The sequence below is a fragment of the Gopherus evgoodei genome, chromosome 6, assembly GCF_007399415.2.
Source record: "Gopherus evgoodei ecotype Sinaloan lineage chromosome 6, rGopEvg1_v1.p, whole genome shotgun sequence".
Classification (NCBI taxonomy): Eukaryota; Metazoa; Chordata; order Testudines; family Testudinidae; genus Gopherus; species Gopherus evgoodei.
In genome coordinates, this window is record NC_044327.1 from 15,906,190 (window position 1) to 15,927,910 (window position 21,721).

The 21,721-nt window shown below is 43.4% G+C and overlaps 1 protein-coding gene across 2 annotated transcripts in view; it reads right to left on the minus strand.

Moving 5' to 3' along the window:
* The window catches only part of UGCG (UDP-glucose ceramide glucosyltransferase), a 42,594-nt gene extending 21,149 nt beyond the window's left edge, over positions 1-21,445 (minus strand). The window contains exon 1 of one of the 2 annotated variants that reach the window (XM_030566164.1): positions 21,233-21,445. In XM_030566164.1, the coding sequence (XP_030422024.1) occupies positions 21,233-21,330 (98 nt within the window). In that variant the 5' untranslated portion in view covers positions 21,331-21,445. The remainder of the gene's footprint in view (positions 1-21,232) is intronic. The other variant, XM_030566163.1, reaches the window with a different exon arrangement.
* Between the last annotated feature and the right edge of the window lie 276 nt (positions 21,446-21,721).

Genomic DNA, 21,721 nt, shown 5'->3' on the forward strand with positions numbered 1-21,721 from the left:
GGTACTGTGGATACCATATCTATGAGGGGCATGAGGCTTGCAGTGTTGACAGGGTCCTCATGAGAGCAACAGAGACAGAAGGCATCTGTAGAGGCGGCTTCTTTTGTGGAAGCTAAAGTTACTCTATTGCTAATATTACTGTAAAAAGCATGCATGTGCACTCTGGATGATAAAGAGACTGGAGCACACTGTACTAGTATAAGCCTCATGGCTTACTGTCAGTACCATGTTAGTGTCATGAAGACAGCCCTATTACAGTACTACAGAGATTTTAAAATGCCATGACGACTTCCATGCCAATAACCACAGACAGGTTTTCCCAGTTATGTAGCACAAGAATAAAGAGATAGATTTGTTTGTTTGTTTAAGAAATATTTTATACAATAGATTTGAACTGCTCATCCTGGGGAAAGCTTGTCATTTTCAGAATGTAGTAATTTTTTTGAATTGGCAATGGTAAACACAATTAAAAGGTATTATTTTTTATTGGAAATATGGCATAAAAACATTCTAGGAGATATAAGAACAGGCTTGTTAAAGAGTAGCTATTGAAAGAGAAGAGTGAAGACAATTGGAGTGATTAGGCAATATTTACATTTTTTTAAAGTATTCTGGATTAGGTTTTGTGCATTTTAGAATGTTAACAAGATTTAAACTTAAGTCACATTTATAGAAGAGTGCCAGTAGAAACTTAACTGGATTTGAATGTGCTTTCTCTAAAATATGAAACAGACACTTTTACCCACTAGGCTATATTTATGAGAACTGACATCTATTAAGTTAGCCATAATAGGGCCACCCATTGCCTTGGACTGCAATGAATGACAGAAAGAAAGACACTGAGATTTACAAGGGGGAAAAAGTTGCTAACTGTCAAAAGCTGTGAAGTTCTATGTCTAAAACTTTAAGCTCTTTGAGATCAGAGTGGTGTTTTTCTTGATGGTTTGAGAACATGGCTGCTGCATTTTGGGCACTGTCACAAGAATAGCTAGCTATATATCAAGTTATTTCTAATCAAATTTAAAGGGCCCACATTTCCTTGTGATATGTAGTGATGAACTGCTGTTGTAAGGGTAAAGTTGACAAAAAACTTTAAGCTTGCTATTTTTTTTTTAATTAGTACGCACAAAGCTATCATTCTTCTCTCTTTAGATAACATACCTAAAGTAAGTATTTACCTTCTTACACCTTCCTCAACTCTCAGAGCCTGTACCAAGGGCTGTACTAAGTTTGATCTCCTTCCACAATGGAGTATTTCCTAGGTGCCTATTGTGGAATAATATTATCTGGGAATAAACAATAATGGTTTCATTCCAAGAACATTGTGTGCACACATTACTCTAATTCTCTGGGAATTTAGGTTTTAAGCTTTAACTTCAATGGTTACTCATTTTCTTTTTATGAATTAGATATTTTCCTCAGTGTGACGTGAGTGCTTTGGAAGAACAGCTTGGCTTTTCATCATTTTTCTCTGTCAACGAATAGCCTTCCCCTCCGCCAAAGGTAATCCTGTCATTTTTCTTCTCCTGAGCCAATATACGGCACTTTACTGATATCTGTATAATCAGTCTCTAAAGCATTCAGTTGAAATAGACGTCACAGGTCTTTGACAAAAGTCTATACCACATCTACAAATTCTCTGGGACAGCTTATTCGCAAAGCCAAAGGCTTGTCATGACTCTTCATAATAAAAAAGCCACAGTCCAAAATGTAGTACACTGTTTGCTCTGTATGCCTGCCAGCACCCAGTGAACTTCATTTCCTTTTGCTGACTGCTCAACAACAGTTTCACAGTGTTTGAAAGATAGATCTTTTCTAGTTTTGAAGTGTCTAATTTTTTGTGTAAGTCACACTGTCAGTCTCACGAAGTGGTAACTTACTGGAGCAGCATTTGCTGCCAACAGGTGTCCAGTAAACTCATCCTCCCCAATACCATTTATTGCTTCGGGGGGAGGGAAGTGTCAAGTAACTCCTGCCAAGCTGCAGCAATGGCCTGACCTGCTTACGGTTATCTGAATTTCAGTCACAGAATGAGTACAAATGTCCAAGTCAATCAGGTGACCACAGAATTGAATCTGAGGACATCTGCTGTTTTCCATAGTATCTTTGCACACAAAACCTGCAACTATTTCTTAATTTGTTGTTTTCTAATCACTTTCACTGTAATCCAACACATGAGAAGACAGTGTTTCAAACAAGCATGTTATCCCTTTCTCAATGGATAACTTCGTTCAGAAAGAAAAACCAAGGGATGGGAAAGACTTTTTAAGCCATCCAAGAAAACAAGAACAATAGATCTTCTGTAATTGTTTTCTTCTCCAACTTAAGCAAATTCATTCTTCAGCAGCAGTTCTCGTGACAACTCAAGTTTTTGACAAGTACAGTTCAAAACTAGTCGAATAATAGAAAACAATCCTCTCATGGAGCTTGCATAGTGTACCTAACACTTTATAGTCATTTGCACAGAGTACTGAAATTCCTCTTGGTTTGTTATGTGATTTTCTGATTAAGAGCCAGGAGACTTGAAACATTAAGCAGTGTCAAAACCCCACTACTGCGTATGTTATTGTAATGACATCTGCAACAGTTAGCCTAACCCCTGTCAGCCCATGGAAGGAGCCACTATTCATCTTGCTGACTCCAAAGTAGCTTTAGTTTTCTGAGAGTGAAAAAGGACAAATGCTTTTGAGGGCAAATTTCTGGGTAATAAGGTACCACTGTCCAGTCCAAGATACAATGATTTCCCTCTTTCTAAATGGATTCAGAGTGGTAGCCGTGTTAGTCTGTATCAGCAAAAAGAATGAGGAGTCCCTGTGGCACCTTAGAGACTAACAAATTTATTTGGGCACAAGCTTTCATGGGCTAAAACCCACTTCATCGAACATGATGAAGTGGGTTTTAGCCCATGAAAGCTTATGCCCAAATAAATTCGTTAATCTATAAGGCACCACAAGGACTCCTCGTTCTCTTTCTAAATGTTACTCAAGCAACCCCAATTAAAAAAAGTCTAAAATTAACATCTCCATTTTACGTCTAACAGAACATTCTTTCCTTAAAAATGGAAAAAATGGTTGGGGCAAATATAAGAAACTTGCCATAGCACAATGGCTGCTAAGTCTTTCAGCTGAAGCAGTAACCCAAAGGCCCTTAATAATGATATTTTAAAAATGTTTGAGAGTTTTCATTACAGGATTATGCTGTTCCTTCAGAAACTATCCAAAATACAGATGGTTTCATCATGCTTGGCAAATAATCTTTAAAGAACAGTTACAAGCATCTGTCGACTAATGTCAAGATATCAACACTACTAGCATAAGGTCTGGAAGTTTTACAGACATTGATTCTTAAGTATCTCTAAGGCACCTAACAACAAAGTGATGTCCTTCCAGAGTTATATAAGTAGCACTTCTAACATACCTCACTCATAAAATGCACTATGTCACGGGGCCAGGGAATAAAGAGCACTGAATTGGGAATGCACATTCAATACCATAACTTGAAATTAACTTTGGAATTTGCTTAAGGATGGCTTTTCTGTAGAATCCTTTGCTTAACTGCAATAGCTGCTTTTCACAGTGAAAAGTGGGAACAGTATAAGACTTATTTGTAAAGAATTCAGAATTTCATCAATGAATTGATTATGCAAAATAGTTCTGCACTTGGGAATGTAGATGGCTACTAATTCTAAGTTACAATATCCCACAACATTAACTCTGCCTTAATAACCTATACATATGACTGTTTTATAGTAAATTGCCCAATAGCCTTTATATCTAATTCTATTTGAAGTCCACTGGATCCAACCAGGATTCAAAATACGGTAATCAATCGCTCAGTACACTTGGTAGCTGCACTACAAAGGATTCGTTTAGTTGGCTGGTTTTCACTGAAAGGGGGAAGGGCAGAAGAGGTTGGCAACATCTGCATCAACGCCTTATTTATTGGCACTCATGCTAATAATGATAATCTAGCTTTGCTTCCCAAGCAGAGAAAGACTATTTGCAATGGCATAGTTACACTACCAGCTATTTCCTTTTCAACTTTACTAATTTTCATTTTGCTATACCGTGCTTTCCAACAAATTCTGTTGGCATAGCAATGCTGCGTCATGCCACTTTGCTATAAGAAAAAGAGCATGGCAGACCTTCAATTTCTGGATTCCAGGAAACTCCACTGTAAATTGCAACTGTAAGTGTTTAGAACATATCACTTTTACAAAGCTGCTTGCTGAACTTTAGAACACCCTCAAACCAGCTGTTTGCTGTTTTCAAACCGATCTGGTCACTCCGCTATCCCTACACGGAACAATTCTCAGAGTATACTAACTTGGCTACATCAGCTCATTTTAATGTACCTAGATTAAACTACTCCTGGGGGAATTCTGTGCATATGCAGAATTCATATCCTCTGCAGATTTCTTTGTGTCCCTGCAGAAAAATGACTTTCTGATGGGGAAACAAAAGGGAAGCCACAAGAGTGGTGATGTGCCCCTCCTCAGCGTCTCTTTCCCTATAAGGAGCAGCTAGGCCAGATTAGACCCACCCTCAGAAACTTCTTTTGGCTGCAGGAAGCTCTGCACCCCCTCCCTTCCTGTCACCCCATCACTCCTCAACCACAGGGGGAGGCCTCACTGTACAGGAAGCTGCTCCTCCTTCCACCCAAACCTTATGCATCCGGACCACCTCCCGCCCCCCCCCCAGACCCCCCGCATCCAACCTTCACCCCCTGCACCCAGCATCCCCATCAAGTTTCACCCCCTGTACACAGATTACCATCCACTGAGCCCCCTACTCAAACCCCACCCGAGCCCCACTCCCCCAGCACCCAGAACCCCTCCTGAGCCCCATCCCCCAATACCCAGACCCCCCAAGAGTTCTATTCCCCCTGCACCCAGAACCCCATAACAAGCCCCTGTGCATCCACATCCCTCCTGCACCAGATCCTCCACCAAACCACCTGCATTCAGAATGCCCCACACAGAACCCTCTCACCCCACACTATACCCCCCCGCCCACTAAGCCCCTCCACACTTGGATCCTGCTGGGCTGAGGCCTGGTCTACACTACGCGTTTAAACCAAATTTAGCAGCGTTAAACCGATTTAACCCTGCACCCCTCCACATAACAAGGCCCTTTATATCGATATAAAGGGCTCTTTAAACCGGTTTCTGTACTCCTCCCCGACGAGAGATGTAGCGCTGAAATTGGTATTGCCATGTCGGATTAGGGTTAGTGTGGCCGCAAATTGACAGTATCGGCCTCCGGGTGGTATCCCAAAGTGCACCACTGTGATCGCTCTGGACAGCTATCTGAACTCAGATGCATTGGTCAGGTAGACAGGAAAAGGCCCGCGAACTTTTGAATTTCATTTCTTGTTTGCCCAGTGTGGAGAGCTCACCAGCACAGGTGACCACGCAGAGCTCATCAGCACCGGTAACAATGCAGTCTCCTGAGAATCAAAAAAGAGCTCCAGCATGGACCGCATGGGAGGTACTGGATCTGATTGCTGTATGGGGAGAGGATTCCATGCTAACAGAACTCCGTTCCAAAATACGAAATGAAAAAAACATTTGAAAAAATTTCCAAGGCCATGATGGAGAAAGGCCACACCAGGGACTCAGTGCAGTGCCGTATGAAAGTTAAGGAGCTCAGACAAGGCTACCAGAAAATCAAAGAAGCAAACGGAAGGTCCATGGCAGGACCGAAAACATGCCGCTTCTACACTGAGCTGCGTGCAATTCTAGGGGGGTTCACCATCAGTTCCCCACCCCTGTCCGTGGATTCCGAGGTGGGGGTGGTAATCTCAGCCATGCCTGAGGATTCTGTGGACGGGGAAGATGAGGAGGAGGACGAGCTTGCAGAGAGCACACAGCACTCCTTTCTCCCTAACAGCCAGGAGCTTTTTCTCACCCAGATGGCTTGGGAGGGCTGAGAGGGTAATTCCACTAGCCCAGACAATGAAGCCATGGAAGCGACCTCTGGTGAGTGTACCTCTGTAAATATAAAACATGGTTTAAAAGCAAGCGTTTTTTAATGATTAATTTGCCCTGAGGACTTGGGATGCATTCGCGGCCAGTACAGTTATTGGAAAAGTCTGTTAACATGTCTGGGGATGGAGCGGAAATCCTCCAGGACATCTTCATGAAGATCTCCTGGAGGTACTCTAAAAGCCTTTGCAGAAGGTTTCTGGGCAGGGCAGCCTTATTCCGTCCTCCATGGTAGGACACTTGACCATGCCATGCATGTAGCAAGTAATCTGGTACCATTGCATGACAAAGCCTAGCTGCGTATGGTTCCGGTGATTGCTGGCATTCAAGCAACATGCGTTCTTTATCTTGCTGTGTTATCCTCAGGAGAGTGATATCGTTCATGGTAACCTGGTTGAAATTCAGGAATTTAATTAAGGGGACAGAGATGGCCATTCCTACTGGGCTGTTCACCTGTTTCTTAAAAGAAATCCTTCCTTGCAGGTAGCCAAGTAGGGGGAGGGGAGGGGGGAGGAATGGCGCTGAGCTTTTTCACGTTTGGGTAGCAGGGATCTTCCCTGCTACCAGCCACGTGGTGGGGGGGGCAAAGGGGGGTGTTTAGCAGTGATCTTCCATGATACCGGCCACACGGTGGGGGGAAGGGTAAAGCGATAATCCCAGAGAATTGGTTGGGGGGGGGGTTCTGCTACTGCATGTTAACAGGAAAGCAGCAGTACTGAACGGGATTTGCTTGGTATTTGGGAAAGGAGGGCACTGTGTATATGAAGGCTGCAGAAGCCGAAAGACAATGGCTTACCATGGCCACATGCAAGCTGAATTCTGCTGACCGGACTTGCATCTGTGAGATCTCTAACACCAGAGCCGCAGGCACTCAATATTAAGATGCAAAATGCGACCTTGTAGTGAAATCACATGTGCTATGTAAGGTGAATAGTGTTGTTCACCGTGAAAGAGTATAAGCATTGTTCTCTAAAATGTATCTTTTTAAATACTTCTCTCCCTTTTTTCCCTCCCTCATGCAGCTGCAATTTTTTCAAGCCTCCCTACTCCATCCCGATGGCTATCTCAGATAAGGCGGCGGAAAAAAAAAAAGATGCAAGATGAAATGTTCTCGGAAATCATGGAAGCGACCCGCAATGAAAGAGCTTATCTGAATGAGTGGTATCAAATTACAGGAAAGATGCCAGTGAACGTGAGGAGAGGAGGGACGAATGAACGTGAGGAGAGGTGGCGGCAGGAAGATCAGCGGTGGCGGGATGCAACTCTGGGGCTGCTGCGTGATCAAACTGACATCCTCCGACGTCTGGTGGAGCTTTAGGAACAGCAGTAGGGTCACAGAGTGCCGCTGCAGCCCTTGTGTAACCACCCTCACCATGTTCCATATCTTCCTCACCCAGACGTGTAAGAACGCGTGGGGGAAGGCTTCGTGCACCTGCCCACTCCACCCCCGTGGACAGCCCAACCAAAAGGCTGTCATTATTTTGAAATTTTTTTAGTGGCCTTTTCCTTCCCTCCTATCTTCCTCCCAAACCACACCTGGGATACCTTGTCAGTTCTCTCCCTCTGTTTATAATGACTTAATAAAGAATACATGATTTTTAAATGATAGTGACTTTATTTCCTTAAGCAAGCTGTAATCGAAGGGGGAGGGTGGGTTGCTTACAGGGAATGAGTCAATCGGGGGGGGGGCGGGGTTCATCAAGGGAAAACAAACAGCAGTCACACCGTACCCTGGCCTGTGATGAAACTCGTTTTCAAAGTTTCTCTGATGCACAACGCTTCCTGGTGAGCTCTTCTAATCGCCCTGGTGTCTGGCTGTGCGTAATCAGTGGCCAGGTGATTTGACTCAGCCTCCCACCCCGCCATAAAGGTCTCCCCCTTATTCTCACAGAGATTGTGGAGCACACAGCAAGCAGCAATAACAATGGGGACATTGGTTTGGCTGAGGTCTGAGTGAGTCAGCAATGTGCGCCAGTGCGCCTTTAAACAGCCAAATGCACATTCTACCACCATTCTGCACTTGCTCAGCCTGTAGTTGAACAGCTCCTGACCACTGTCCAGGCTGCCTGTGTATGACTTCATGAGCCATGGCATCAAGAGATAGGCTGGGTCACGAAGGATAACTATAGGCATTCCAACATCCCCAACTGTTATTTTCTGGTCTGGGAAGTAATTCCCTTGCTGCAGCCGTTTAAACAGAGTAGTGTTCCTGAAGACGCGAGCGTCATGAACCCTTCCTGGCCATCCCACGTGGATATTGATGAAACGTCCCTTGTGATTCACCAGTGCTTGCAGCACCACTGAAAAGTACCCCTTGCGGTTTACGTAATGGGTGCCCTGGTGCCAAGATAGGGATATGGGTTCCATCTATCGCCCCACCAGAGTTAGGGAATCCCACTGCAGCAAAGCCATCCACTATGACCTGCAGGTTTCCCAGAGTCATAACCTTTCGTAGCAGCAGCTTAATGATTGCTTTGGCTATTTGCATCACAGCAGCCCCCACAGCAGATTTTCCCACTCCAAACTGATTCCCGACTGACTGGTAGCAGTCTGGCGTTGCAAGCTTCCAGAGGGCTATTGCCACTCGCTTCTCAACTGTGAGGGCTGCTCTCATCTTGGTATTATGGCGTTTCAGGGCAGGGGAAAGCAAGTCACAAAGTTCCATGAAAGTGCCCTTACGCATGCGAAAGTTTCGCAGCCACTGCGAATCGTTCCGCACCTGCAAAACTATGCGGTCCTACCAGTCTGTGCTTGTTTCCCGGGCCCAAAATCGGCGTTCAATGGCTAGAACCTGCCCCATTACCAGCAGGCTACCCAAAGCACAGGGGCCCGCGGTTTGAGAGAATTCTGTGTCCATGTCCTCATCACTCTCTTCATCAGGCTGCCGTAACCGCCTCCTCCTCGCCTGGCTTTGTAGGTCCTGGTTCAGCATAGACTGCACAAGAAAGCGCGAGGTGTTTACAACGTCCATGATTGCGGTCTTGATCTGATCAGGGTCCATGCTTGCTGTGCTATGGCGTTTGCACAGTTCAGCCAGGAAAAAAGGCGCGAAATGTTTGTCTGCTGCTTTCACGGAGGGAGGGGTGAGGCTGTACCCAGAACCACCCGTGACAATGTTTTTTGCCCCATCAGGCACTGGGATCTCAACCCAGTATTTCAAGGGGCAGGGGAGACTGCGGGAACTACAGGATAGCTACCCACAGTGCAACTCTCCGGAAATCGATGCTAGCCTCCGTACACAGACACACACCGCCGAATTAATGTGCTTAGTGTGGCCACGTGCACTCGACTTCATACAATCTGTTTTACAAAACTGGTTTATGTAAAATTGGAAAAATCCCGTAGTGTAGACATACCCTGAGTCTACCTGAATCGGGGGCCAGGGCTGGGCATGTGTGCAAGCCTCTTTCCCTCTTGCTTGCTATCTTGGTGTGCCTGGCGCAGAGGAGCAGGAAGGGCCCTGGAGAGTTTCTGGGGTGGGCACAGCCCTTGCACTGCGTCAGGGTCAGGTGCAGCCTCATCACTGAGTCCATGTCCCGGGGGGTGGGCTGCAGGGTGATCTCCCTCCTCCATGCAGCCAATGGCCTGTGCTCCCCATTGTCACGCTGGAGCCTCCGTATTGATTTATGGACAAATAAAATATGCAGCATTTTAAAATAGCATGCAAAATTTTTATTTTTATGGTGCAGAATTCCCTCAGATGTAAGATTAGTACTAGTGATAAAGAGCAAATAAGGCAAAAACATATGCAGAGGCCATTATTCTATCACATGATGCCTCAAGTCCAAAGTGATGATTTAACCTACAATATTTTCTGAGATTTGTGAAGTTCCCAGATCTCTGGTCTTCATTCCATAGTTTTCTTTTCAATTGCTTCAAATGGATAGTTGAGATGGGGGGGGGGAGGGGAGCGCTGAAGAGAAGGAGGAAACTTTCCCTATTGTATCCCATCCTACAGAGATGACTACTTCTGTCTTTCTAACTCTTCTGTAAAGGACAGCATCAAGGAATCCAACTTCTGCAACACAAAGCACGAACAGCTGCTCTGGCTACTTTTCAGGATCAAATGGCCACAACCAGATTATTTTTAAGGGGATGAGGGTGGTTGTTTTTTCAAAAATAAACAGGCTCTTAGATGAAATCTAACTAGAAGTTCCTGTTTAACAAAAGCATCCTACAGTTGATCAACACCTCCTCACACAGCAGTTACAAAGAAAGGGTGGCCCAGAGTCACATTTTATGATTCCACTATAATGACATTCTCCTCTGCCACATGTTACATACTTAGGAATAAAATGAAGAGATAACATCTGAATGGAATGCACTGAAGCCCAAACTGGAAATAAAACGCAAAAAATCAACACATGGAAAAGACAAATGCCATGAAATAGATGAGATACAGAATTAAGGTGGAAAAGCATGAGAACAGAAAAGAGTGGAAAGACTACTTAACATTTAATATATAGCTGTAACAATTCCTATCATCCACATAACTCAAAGTGTTTTTCAAAAAGTAGCTGTTATTCCCCAAAGTGTCAAAGCACAGATGAGAATAAAACCCAGATTTCCTGACTCCTAGGCTTATGACCTATGCCCTATCCACTGAGTTGTGTACAAAGAGAAAATAGAAAATCCCATTAAACAGGATTTTAGTGAAGAGAGATTTCTTAATTTTAAGTCCTCAGATAGGACTGATATTCTTTAAAGGAGACTGTTACAGAACAACTCAACATATGCTGGACATTCTGGTTTTAAGTCAACCTGAGACTTGGCACAGAGAGATCTGATCTTATTTTGAGTTCTCCTTTTATTACCAAGTACTGTTTAGCATACAAAAATTGCTAGTACAATTTAATAATTTTCCATTCCAAAAAAAGTTAACACTGTACCCTCCCCCCACCACCACCTCTACAATTTATGCAGAGATTTTTAATTGAAAAATCTCCTCCCTGTTCAATTAAGTATGATATGTAGACACAGGAGAAACAAGTAAGGTTGCATATAATAAACTGTACCAGCATTAAAACCAGTGGAAGCCCCTGCAATTTTATGATGTTAGTTAAGTGTACTTTACAGCATGTAAAACAGGGAGGTTAAAAACAAAAGACACCCCACCCACCCAGAATGGCTGAACCAGAAGCCTTGTGTACACTAGAGCTCTCACCAGATCAGAATGCGCAAAACTAGAGGGAATTTACTTGCATATTTTCTGATTGTAGGAAAGTCTTGGGTGTCTTCAGAGAGTTGTCTCAACAGACTGAAAACAATGTTTTTTAATCTACTTAAGAGGAAATCCCCAGAGGACAATACAGGGCCCCATTTGTTTTGTGGCTGCAGAATTTACCCCTCGCAACAGATCCGTGCATACAGAATCTCCAACTTTCATTTAAAAATCAGAATTGTATCTAACGCTTACGGTTAGACACAAAACTTTATAAAACAGAAATAGTAAGCCAATGCAGTGTTCTCCAATTCTGCGGAAAACCTGAAATAAGAGATCTGAAAAATATGAACTGCCCCCTTCATCTTAATGAATTAATAAAGATGACAATTTAAATGGCAATTCAATTATTCTACTGTTCACCGCTCTAGCAAAAACTCTAGCTAGCCAACGTGTTTATCTCACAGTCTGAAGTTGTCTCTTAGTACTCCCTTGGTGCCATCTGCCTCCTACCCAACAGTCAAAGTCTTCTACTTCATCCTCCTGACAAAGTCCATAGTGTAGGTAAGGATTATCAGGACAAATATCTTTGTCATACTGAAAATTGTAAACATGGGGACCAGGTGACCCGAGCATCAAAAATAGACACTATTATACTGACTGTGCCATACACTTCTAATAAAGGATACTCAATTTTTATATTTAAAATATAGCTGCTACAGTATTTCCAGCGTGCTGCACTATAGTTCCATAGAACCAAGAAACTTAGCTGCAATTTAGGCTCAGACCTTGCTCTCAATTCAAGAGGATTTTAGATTGGGAGCTCTTTCATGATCTCTTACTAAACTGAGTGAATGAGACTGTCTTAATTGGAACATCTCTCTCAACTCTATTCTGTATCCACAAATTGCTAGATATATTGATTTCTGCTTTAAGTCCTGATGTCTTAACATGCATCCTGTCCATAACCTTTCCTTACGGATTATGGAACATTGTCTTTGTGGCTGCATATTAGAAAGTAGAAGCCAATGGAAACAGTGTCAGGTTAAAGTGTTTCCTTGCTAACATTATTAAACTTGAAGTTTCAGAACTCTCACTCTTCATTATTATTGGTTTGTTTTTGCATTTACTCAGTATGGACAGAAAAACTGGACTTAGCTTTACTCGCTAGTTCCTAAATCCCAATACAACAAAGCACAGTTTACACTGCAAACCCTACAAAGAATGTTTAAATCCACCACCATTTGACATTTCCCCCCCCATTAAAATATCATGACAATATTTCCATTTTTCTTTACAAAATCTAAATCACGTGATTATCTCTGAATAGTTTTTGAAAATTATTGATTTTAAAGCTTAAAATTTCAGGAAGTTCATACATGCTATCTTTCTGCCACACATTACTTCAGCCACAGAGATGTGAAGAACACTAATTCTATGCAGTTAATCTACCTCAGAAAAGTCTGTTGAACAGCCTGTGAAAAACAAACAGGTTTTCCAAAACATGGAGGCAGAAGGCTTAAGACTCCAAAGATTACTGTAAAAAGAAAGCTTTCTCCCTTTGGAGAAGCTATCATTGTGCTTATAAATCAGTTATTTGCATGACACCCATGGTCTTAGACAGGATATGCTGTGACACCATCTGACATCTTTTTTTTTATCCTGGAATATCACTCCTTCAGCTAAATTTATGACATTTCAAAGATTTCTGAAGGAACAGGAAAGGTTGACATTACATATTCTTCTTTCCACAGAAAAATAGTTAAGGCCCTAATTCTGTAAATGATTGGGTTTGGCAGTCTGCCTGTGCGCATACACTACCAATGCATGAAAAAGGCCTAAAGTTTGTCCTTGACAGTGATCCCACAGTACCTTGGGCCAGCAAATTACAGCTCCACACCCAAAACAGAGAAATAGTCAAGTATCCAGAAGAGAGTCTCAGGCCACGTCCAGACTAGGTATTAAAATCGATTTTAGATACGCAACTTCAGCTACGGGAATAACGTAGCTGAAGTCGAATTTCTAAAATCGAGGTACTCACCAGTCTGGACGGCGCGGCATCGATGTCCGCGGCTCACCGTGTCAATTCCAGAACTCCGTTCGGATTGACGGAGTTCCGGAATCGATGTAAGCGCGCTCGGGGATCGATACACCGCGTCCGGACTAGACGCGATATATCGATCCCCGAGCAATCGATTTTAACCCGCCGATGCCGCGGGTTAGTCTGGACGTGGGCTTAGAGAGACACTGAGCAAGATGTCCCAGCTAACAACGCCACCTCCAAAAGCACAAACTATTCAACATGCAATGTCCAGGCTAGCAGTAACTATTAAAAACTATCTGCACAATTTTAACTACTGGTCCTAGAACATTTAAGTTATTTACTTTGTCATAAAAACCAAATCACAAAGACTTCCCAGCCACATTCAAGACAAACGTGTAACCCCAGGCTAGCCCCTGCAAAATCTGCAAATACACCTAAAATAGGGCAGGAGGTACAAGAGCAGAGACAGCTGAAATTGAAATACAATCATGGCATGGAAAGAAAGGAGGCAATTTAATAAAATTATTAACAATTCTTTAACTTTTGTGAAATAAGAAAAAAGTCTCAAGATTATAATCTTCTCTAGTAAACCCCTAGTATCAGAGGACACATGATTCTAGGAAGCACAAATGATTCTAGATGTCCAGGAAAAGAAGTGTTCCATTCAAAAAAAAAACAACCATGAATATTATACTATAATCACATATAGTTGAATAAAAGGTCAGCTGCAAGTTTTGCTATAAAGTTGTCACACTACAGCAATATTTACATTAAACAAAAATAGGAAGCTGTTATCAAATGCTATTCTGAAGTATATAACAATTGTTTAATTTGATATCACTTTATTCTTCACCCAGTCCCTACTCTGCACCCTGTACACACTACTGCCTAGCAAAGAGGCATGATAAACCTGAAAGATAGATTGATTTATTTTGTGTTTTAGGAGGTGGGGCAGAAATCAGCCTTCAATTTTCATACTGGTACCTCTGAAAGGGAAAAATATTAAATATGGACGAAAATTACCTAAAATACTATGCAACAATACTAGTAATATTGTTAACTGATCTAACAGTCCAGCTGCAATATGGTAGCTTTAACAGAAGGAAAAATTCAGTAGCAATTTGGTCTTCTAGGAAGAGTTATGTTCATTACAGCAATTTCTGGAAACAGTTTGTTTTGGAGTTAGTTTAACATTGTATTGCCAAAGTATTTTAAATCATTATTGGGGAGTCCAAAATTAAGCAAAACATCATTTCACGATCTATGTTATCCAACAGAAACATTAAGTCTTACTCACAAAAAGGAATTAGCAGATATATTGCTAGTTGCTCTGGGTATGCGAAAGACAACTCACTAACCTAACTTAAGATAGGCATTACTTCTGAACAAAACAAATGGGGCGGGGGTGCCTAACTTATTCTGCCACTGATCATCATAAGCTATTTAACAGAAAACTGTATTAATTTAGTTCAATCCAAAATGACAAAAATTCTCATAGTAAGGAACTTCTTGCCATATATACTTACATTTGAAAGACACTTAAATTTGGTATTCCTGAGCCTCAACATCAGAGCAACAACACTACTGAAAAGTGTTATTTATGATAAAGCCAAGTTTAAAGCCAAATCTTAGGGCTAGTCTACACCAGCAACAGCAGTTCTTTAACGTGGCTTGTGTGGTCATGGCCAAAAAAACCCCAACACCTCCATGAGGGGTGCGGCTCCTAGTGCTGGTGCACTGTCTACACTGGCACTTTACAGAGCTGAAACTTGCTGCGCTTGGGGTGTTTTTTCACACTCCTGAGTGAGAAAGTTGCAGCGCTGTAAATTGTACTTACATTAGGGGGTGGCTTATTCACACCCCTGAGCAACATAACTTACACTGACTTAAGCTCTAGTGTGTACATAGAGTTAGATACAGTCGGACAAATCCTGTTTCCACTTAAATCAGAGGCAAAAACTCCTACAGAAGTCAATGGGAGCAGGATTTGGCCCTAAATAGATTTCCATTATATTTTAATATTGCACAGCAGCCTAATGAACTAATAAACCAGCTTTCATACCTATACTAACTAGTCTAAGTAGGATAACTACTTCAATCAAATTCCAGTGATAGGGAAATCTTCCTTCTTAAGTTATTTTAGGTATACACACCAACAGTAGTATCAGTTTCTATGACCACACTGCTGTTGTATCTAAGCACCTTATAAACATTACTGAATTTATCTTTGCAATACCTCTATTTAGTATCAGTCTCATTTTATAGATAGGAAATTGAGGTACAGATATTAAATGGACTTGCCCAAGATCACACAAGGAGTCTGTAGAAGGGCTAGGAACTGAATGCAAGTCTTTAAATCCCTGGTGCAGTGCCTTAACCATAAATCCATCCTTCCTACCTTGCTTTCACCTCTCTCAAAATTTCTGCAGCATGCAAGAAAAAACTACAGGTGACAACATCTATAGTAAAGGCTAAACAGCCTAAATTTGGAAAAAAAATAATCAGCTGTATCCAAGAATGAGTTTAGGGAAAGATATGTAGTTTCAGTCATTAAAAAAACAAAATCCAAAATTCAGCTATTTCCCTGAGATGCTCAATTGCCCCTTCCTACCTTGAAACAAGGACCTGAAATTTGGCAGGGGGTCATTTGGGTGATAAAAATGAGTCTTTTTTCCTTCCTCAAGAAAATCTGTCCAGATTTCACCAAATTAAAAAACCCGGGGGGGGGGGGATCTCAAATTACACATGCTCCACAGAGACTTTGGAGTCTGGCAGTGAAATTATCCAAAGATTGCATCTCCTTTAAGAATGTTCCACCCTTTCACAGCTTCTGTCTGCAACCAACCTGCACATACACCATTCACACAAAGCAATAGAGTGTGCACCATCCCAGAGCACAAGAGGATAAGCTGGATTTTCCTTGACAGATTGCTGCAGCACCAGAACTGAACTGAAAGACTGTCTCTCCTGTGCTGCCAAAGCTTTCCTTGCTGGTGCCCAGGCAACATGGAGAAGGAGTAAAGTGGCCTGACTCAGATTCAGAAGGGTGAGGGGGAAGAGATAAAAGGCAGGGAGGAGAGAGGGTCAAGAACAGATCAAAATGAAAAGGGGCAGGAGCTAGGTCAGAGTGGAACAGGTGCATGAATCAGACAGGAGTAGGGGAAGCTAGGAGCTGAAGGGCTGTAACCACTAGAGATCACTCCCTGACATAATCTGGAATCAAAACCATTATTCTTGAATTTCAACATTCCTTTGGTGTGTAGCAAAACAGCTGTGAAAGCCAAAGGCAAAGTGTGTCTCCATCTCCCTCTAGAGGCAGGTCCATACAGAAAATGATAGCCTTTACCAGTTACTCTCTAGCTCACATGCTTGAGGACTGTGCCATGCAGCTAAAGATTCCAACCTCACTAATGAAACATGTGGGGAGCTGAAAGCTAAAAAAGAGCCAAATTTATTTTGGGTGCCCAATTTTAGAAGACTAGGACCCAATTTTTCAGAATATGCACCATATTATGGCACTATGTATGTTCAGATCAGAGCTCCTACTGTGCTCAGTTGCAGGAGAACTGAGAACTCAAAACTGTAAATGCAGGTATCTCAAGTTGGGTACACAGAAAAGGAGTGGCCAGCTGTGGACATTTTCATGTAAGTGATTTGCCAAGCACCACACAGGTATTCTACGGCTAAGGCAAGGATAAAATCCAATTCTCCAGGGTGGCATTCAATTTCCTTAACCACAAGACCATCCAATCTCTTTCTGCAATCCCCTGCCTCATTCACCACACATCTTCCAACTTCTGCAGCAAATGAGGCAGGCGTCTTACCAACAACACTGACAGAAGGAATGAATTAAAAAAAAAGTATATCATGTAATTAAAGACTATCATCATGCAAATACACAGGGACAAAGGGGGGCAAATTAAGGATACACAGGCAATTTTAATTCAGGCATTTTTTAACTGTATGTTTATAAATAAATAAATCTATGTTAAAAGAATATTATTTATGCATACAAAATTTCTATCAAGATGAATGTAAGTAATTAGCATTAAAATAGTACAACCATAAATCCATTGTTACTCAGATTAATCTCTCACTCATTGGTTCAAAAGTTCTTTTTTAAGCATACATCTTGGAATGCTATAAATTTTAATATACTATTTTAAATGTTTCTTTTTAATTTTAGAGAGAGTCATTTGCACTACACTCTGGAAGAATTTTGAATGGATAGCACTGGAAAACATTACTTCACTTAAAATCATTATATGTAAAGAGACTGTTGGCGGGGGAGGGGAAATCAAGAATTAGTCCTTGTTTTTTCCATGGTTTCCTATAACTTAAGGATGTATTATTTCAGACAATATTTTCATTCAATCACATTTTTCCTCGGTACATCATACACACTCAGAATCTAACTTCTCCTTTGCCACGCACTCATTTTCTGTTAAATATGTCCACCTTAGCTACTTATAGCATCACAGCTTCATAAAGTTAAAAAGTTATTTCAAAAACAACATGTTTTAGGTTCTCAAATTAACATATTTAGATAGTCTACAGTGGTAGGCCACAATCCTGCCATTAGATCAGTAGACAGACCCATGCCTCTATGTGCAGTCCTTATTGACTTCAAATAGACTCCAGGTAGTCACAAGCGATTCATGGCAGATAACTCTGCATGGGGCTTGACTGAAATGGCTAAAATCTTTAAACCTGCCTAAAAATAATACATGCAGACTATATTCAACCCTTACCGTTAGGGGGCCAAACTTTGGGAGTCTTCCTGGGGACTGAGCTTACCTCAATGATCCTAGCAAAACCATTATTGTTTTATAATCACATGTATTAAGTAGATTTATAAAATGGACATTTGCCATGACAACAGCAGTAGCTACTTAAGATTTTTATCTTTAATGGTTTATTTAATTTCAAGAGCTATAAAGGCCACACTGTGACCCAATTCTTTTTTTTTTTTTTTAAATCAAAGCCACTCAAATTTGAGAAAATAGTGACAGTTTCACTTCACCAAATATTGTCCATTAGAGTTGTTCCCTGACTCAAATCCTATATGCCAAAATTCATCCCTGTGGATATCACATATAGACGTACATTTTTAAAGATGCCACATCAAAAACCCCTGTAATGGAAACCTGCTGACAGGACTTTACATTGGCAATTCCTGAAGGCACTAAGAGAAGAGGCCCCAATTCAGCAAGGCACTTAAGCATGTATGCAACTTTAAAGATGGGAATGGGACTAGTCACATCCTGGAAGTTAGGCATGTACTTAAGTACCTTGTTGAATCAGAGTGAAAGACTGTCCAACTGACCACAACTACAGAATTACAGGATGAAGGGCTGCTGTGGGTTGGTTTGTTTTTGTTGTTGTTTTTTGAAGGGGGGAAGAGGAGAGAAACACAGTAGAGTGCTTCAATCAAAGACACATTTAACAGAAATGTAACTCTGTCCAAACAAGACTATGAGCATTCCACAATCTCCCAGGTTCCATTTAAGTAACTTTCAGTTGGACAGACTGAAACCATCTGGTGTTTGATGTTTAAGGCTGCAGTTCTACAATCCCTTGCTTTCAGAACTCCCATTGACTTTGATGGGAGTCTTGCAGGAAAGTATCTGACTCCTACAGGAACTTCGGAGAACAGTACACGAAGGGGAGTGCCATATCATTCCTGTACAGTTAACTTTCAAAGGAAGAAAGGCATGGTTTCTTGAGTAAATACGGAAGCTAAATGCAACTGAATTACAATAAAATTATTAATGCTCATATGTGGGTTTTCATAATTCAGTCACAGCCACAAATTCCAGAAATGAAATCCTGGCGTGCTGGCTGCACTACAGTCAATGGGACTTTTGCCATTGATTTTACTAAGGCCAGGATTCCACAGACAACTAATTGTGGTGTGGCTGAGTGAACAGCAAGACAGGCACAAATACCACATAACATAAAACAAAAATATGAAAGGAAGACTTGCATCATTTACTAACAGCAGAATCTTTGATACTCTGTTACAGTATATTCTACAACAGCTACAGGAAAACCCATTTGCAGTAACCAGTACATTGCTGTAGTCATTGTAAGGTAAATTTAGACTGTTATTTGAACAATACTGATTGCATTCAAAAGTAACCCATCTCTTAATATTCTCTCCCATTTTACACACACACATCAATTCCTGCACACAGCCCAAGCAGAAATGCTTGGTCAATTGTAGTAATGAAAAAAGGAAATAAACAGTAGCAGGGAGCTATTTTTAAGCACCTCTTCTCTTCAGAGCTAGAACAATAAATATACAGCACATATTTATACCTGACTACTGTATTTTCACTCCATACATCTCCATTTTCACTCCATGATAAAGTGGGTCATAGCCCAGAAAAGCTTATGCCCAAATACATTTTAGCCTCTAAGGTGCCACAAAGACTCCTAATTGTTTTTGCTGATACAGACTAGCACAGCTACCTCTCTGAAACCTGTCTTCAGAGCTAGTTTTCTAGGCAGATCCAGACCAGAATTCATTCCCCCTGCCATTATAAGTTATCTTGAGAAACCTTATCAGTGTAAATATCACTAAAATTAAGACTGTTCAAAGTTGTGTGCTATTTAAGACTGAGCTGTTGTCTGCATTCTTCTAAAGAATGCTCAACACAACATTTTATGACTGCTGTCCCCAAGAGACCCTCACAAGAAACCTAAAGTCCCTCCCTCAAGGCTATGCCTCCAAGCAAACATTTTAAATGTAACAATAACAATAACAACAAAGACAGAATGAAAAGCACACACCTATCACTGTAAATCAGTGCATAAGAAAGGAAGGTATGGTGGCGATGGCCAGGAGGTAATAGAGTCCCAAACAAAAGGCAAACTCACATATTTAACAATTAAGATGGGTTAGGGCAGAAAGAGGGTGTGTGTGTGTGTATTCTGGGGGTGCAGGCTAATGTGTGTGCATGTGTGTTAAAACAACTAGGGCTGGCTCACTGGTGCATGTATGTTATGAAAGGGAAGGTTTATGGGAGTGTGCAGATATATGCGATGTAGCAGCAGGGTTATGGGTGTGCATATATTACAGGTGTGAATGTGTTGGGTGTCAACAGGCAGAAAGCTTGGGGAGGGTATATGGGGGGGCGGTTAGGTTCAAGGGAATTCATGCGTTGAGGGCAGGCGAGGGCAGGCTGGCAGGGGGTTCATGTGCCAAGAGGGAGTAGGCTTGGGATGGTGCAGCTCGGGGGATCCATGTCACATGTATGTGGGGGGTCCAGCTCACGGGGATCCATGGGGGGGGAGGGGGCTACACGGGGAGGTGGGTCTGCCTTGCGAGGATCCATGCATCTGGGGTCCATGTGTCAGGAAGGTTAAGTGTTGGGGGGATTCAGCTCAAGGGGCTCCAAGTCTCAAGGGGTTCAGTTTGTCTCAGGGGATCCATGTGTCGGGGGTTGATGTGTCAGGGGCAGGCTAAGTGGGCAGTGGATCTGGCTTAGGGGGACCATGTATCAGGGGGAGGCTGAGTGGAGGGCGGGTCCAGTTCAAGGGGCCATGTGTGTGTGCGGGGGGGTGAGGCTGAGTGCGGGGGGTAGGGCGCATGTGTTGGGGAAGGTCGATGTGTCAGAGGAAGGCTAAGTGGGAGGCGGGTCCTGCTCAGCGATCCGTGTGTCAAGGAGGGTCGATGTGTGTGTGTGGGGGGGCGCAAAGTGAGGGGCGGGGGCGGGTCCGGCTCGGGGGGCCACGTGTCGGGGGGAGACTGAGTGGGGGGCCGGTCCGGCTCGGGGGGGCCACGTGTCGGGGGGGCAGACCGATGCCCCCCTGCCCCGGGGAGGGAGGCTGCCCAGGCGCTAGGCGAAGCTCTCCGGTGGGAAATGAATCATCCAGCAATGCCGCCCCCCTTCTGTACAGGGCCGGGCGCGGAGGGAGCTGCGGAGAGTCCACCTCAGCTCCCGGGGCGGCGGTCGGGCCAAGCCCGCTGGCTGCGGGGCGCCGCCGCCCGGGGGAAGCAGCGAGGACCCCGGGCCGGCCCCGCGGCCGCACTTACGTGTAGATGATGGACATGAAGTGCATGAGCCACAGCACGACGAAGAGGCTGAGCCCGAAGATGGCGAGTCCGTCCAAAGCCAGGGCCAGTACCGCCATCCCCGCCCCGGGGCCGCGCACGCAGCGAGAGGCGCTGGCCGGGCCGCTCCGACCCCCGCTGGCGGCTCTGCCCGCAGTCCCCTCCTCGGTCCGTCCCTGCCAGACCCGCCGCGCTCCACCCAGCCGCTGCTCGCGCACTAAGCGAAACGGCTCGGCGCGCGCTGACAACCCTGGGGCGCCCCGCCCCGCCGTCAGCCGCTAGCCACGCCCCCGATCGCCCCTCCCCTTCCCTTCCCCGCAGTGACGCCATCCGCTTAGCAGCCCCGTCCCGCCCTCGCGTCTCTCACCTGGCGCTGGGAGGAGCGGGAATGAGGGGGCAGGATTCTCGCGGGGGAGGGATGAGTCACGGCGAGGGCGGCAGTGATGTCACGGCCCCGCGAGGGGCAGCCCC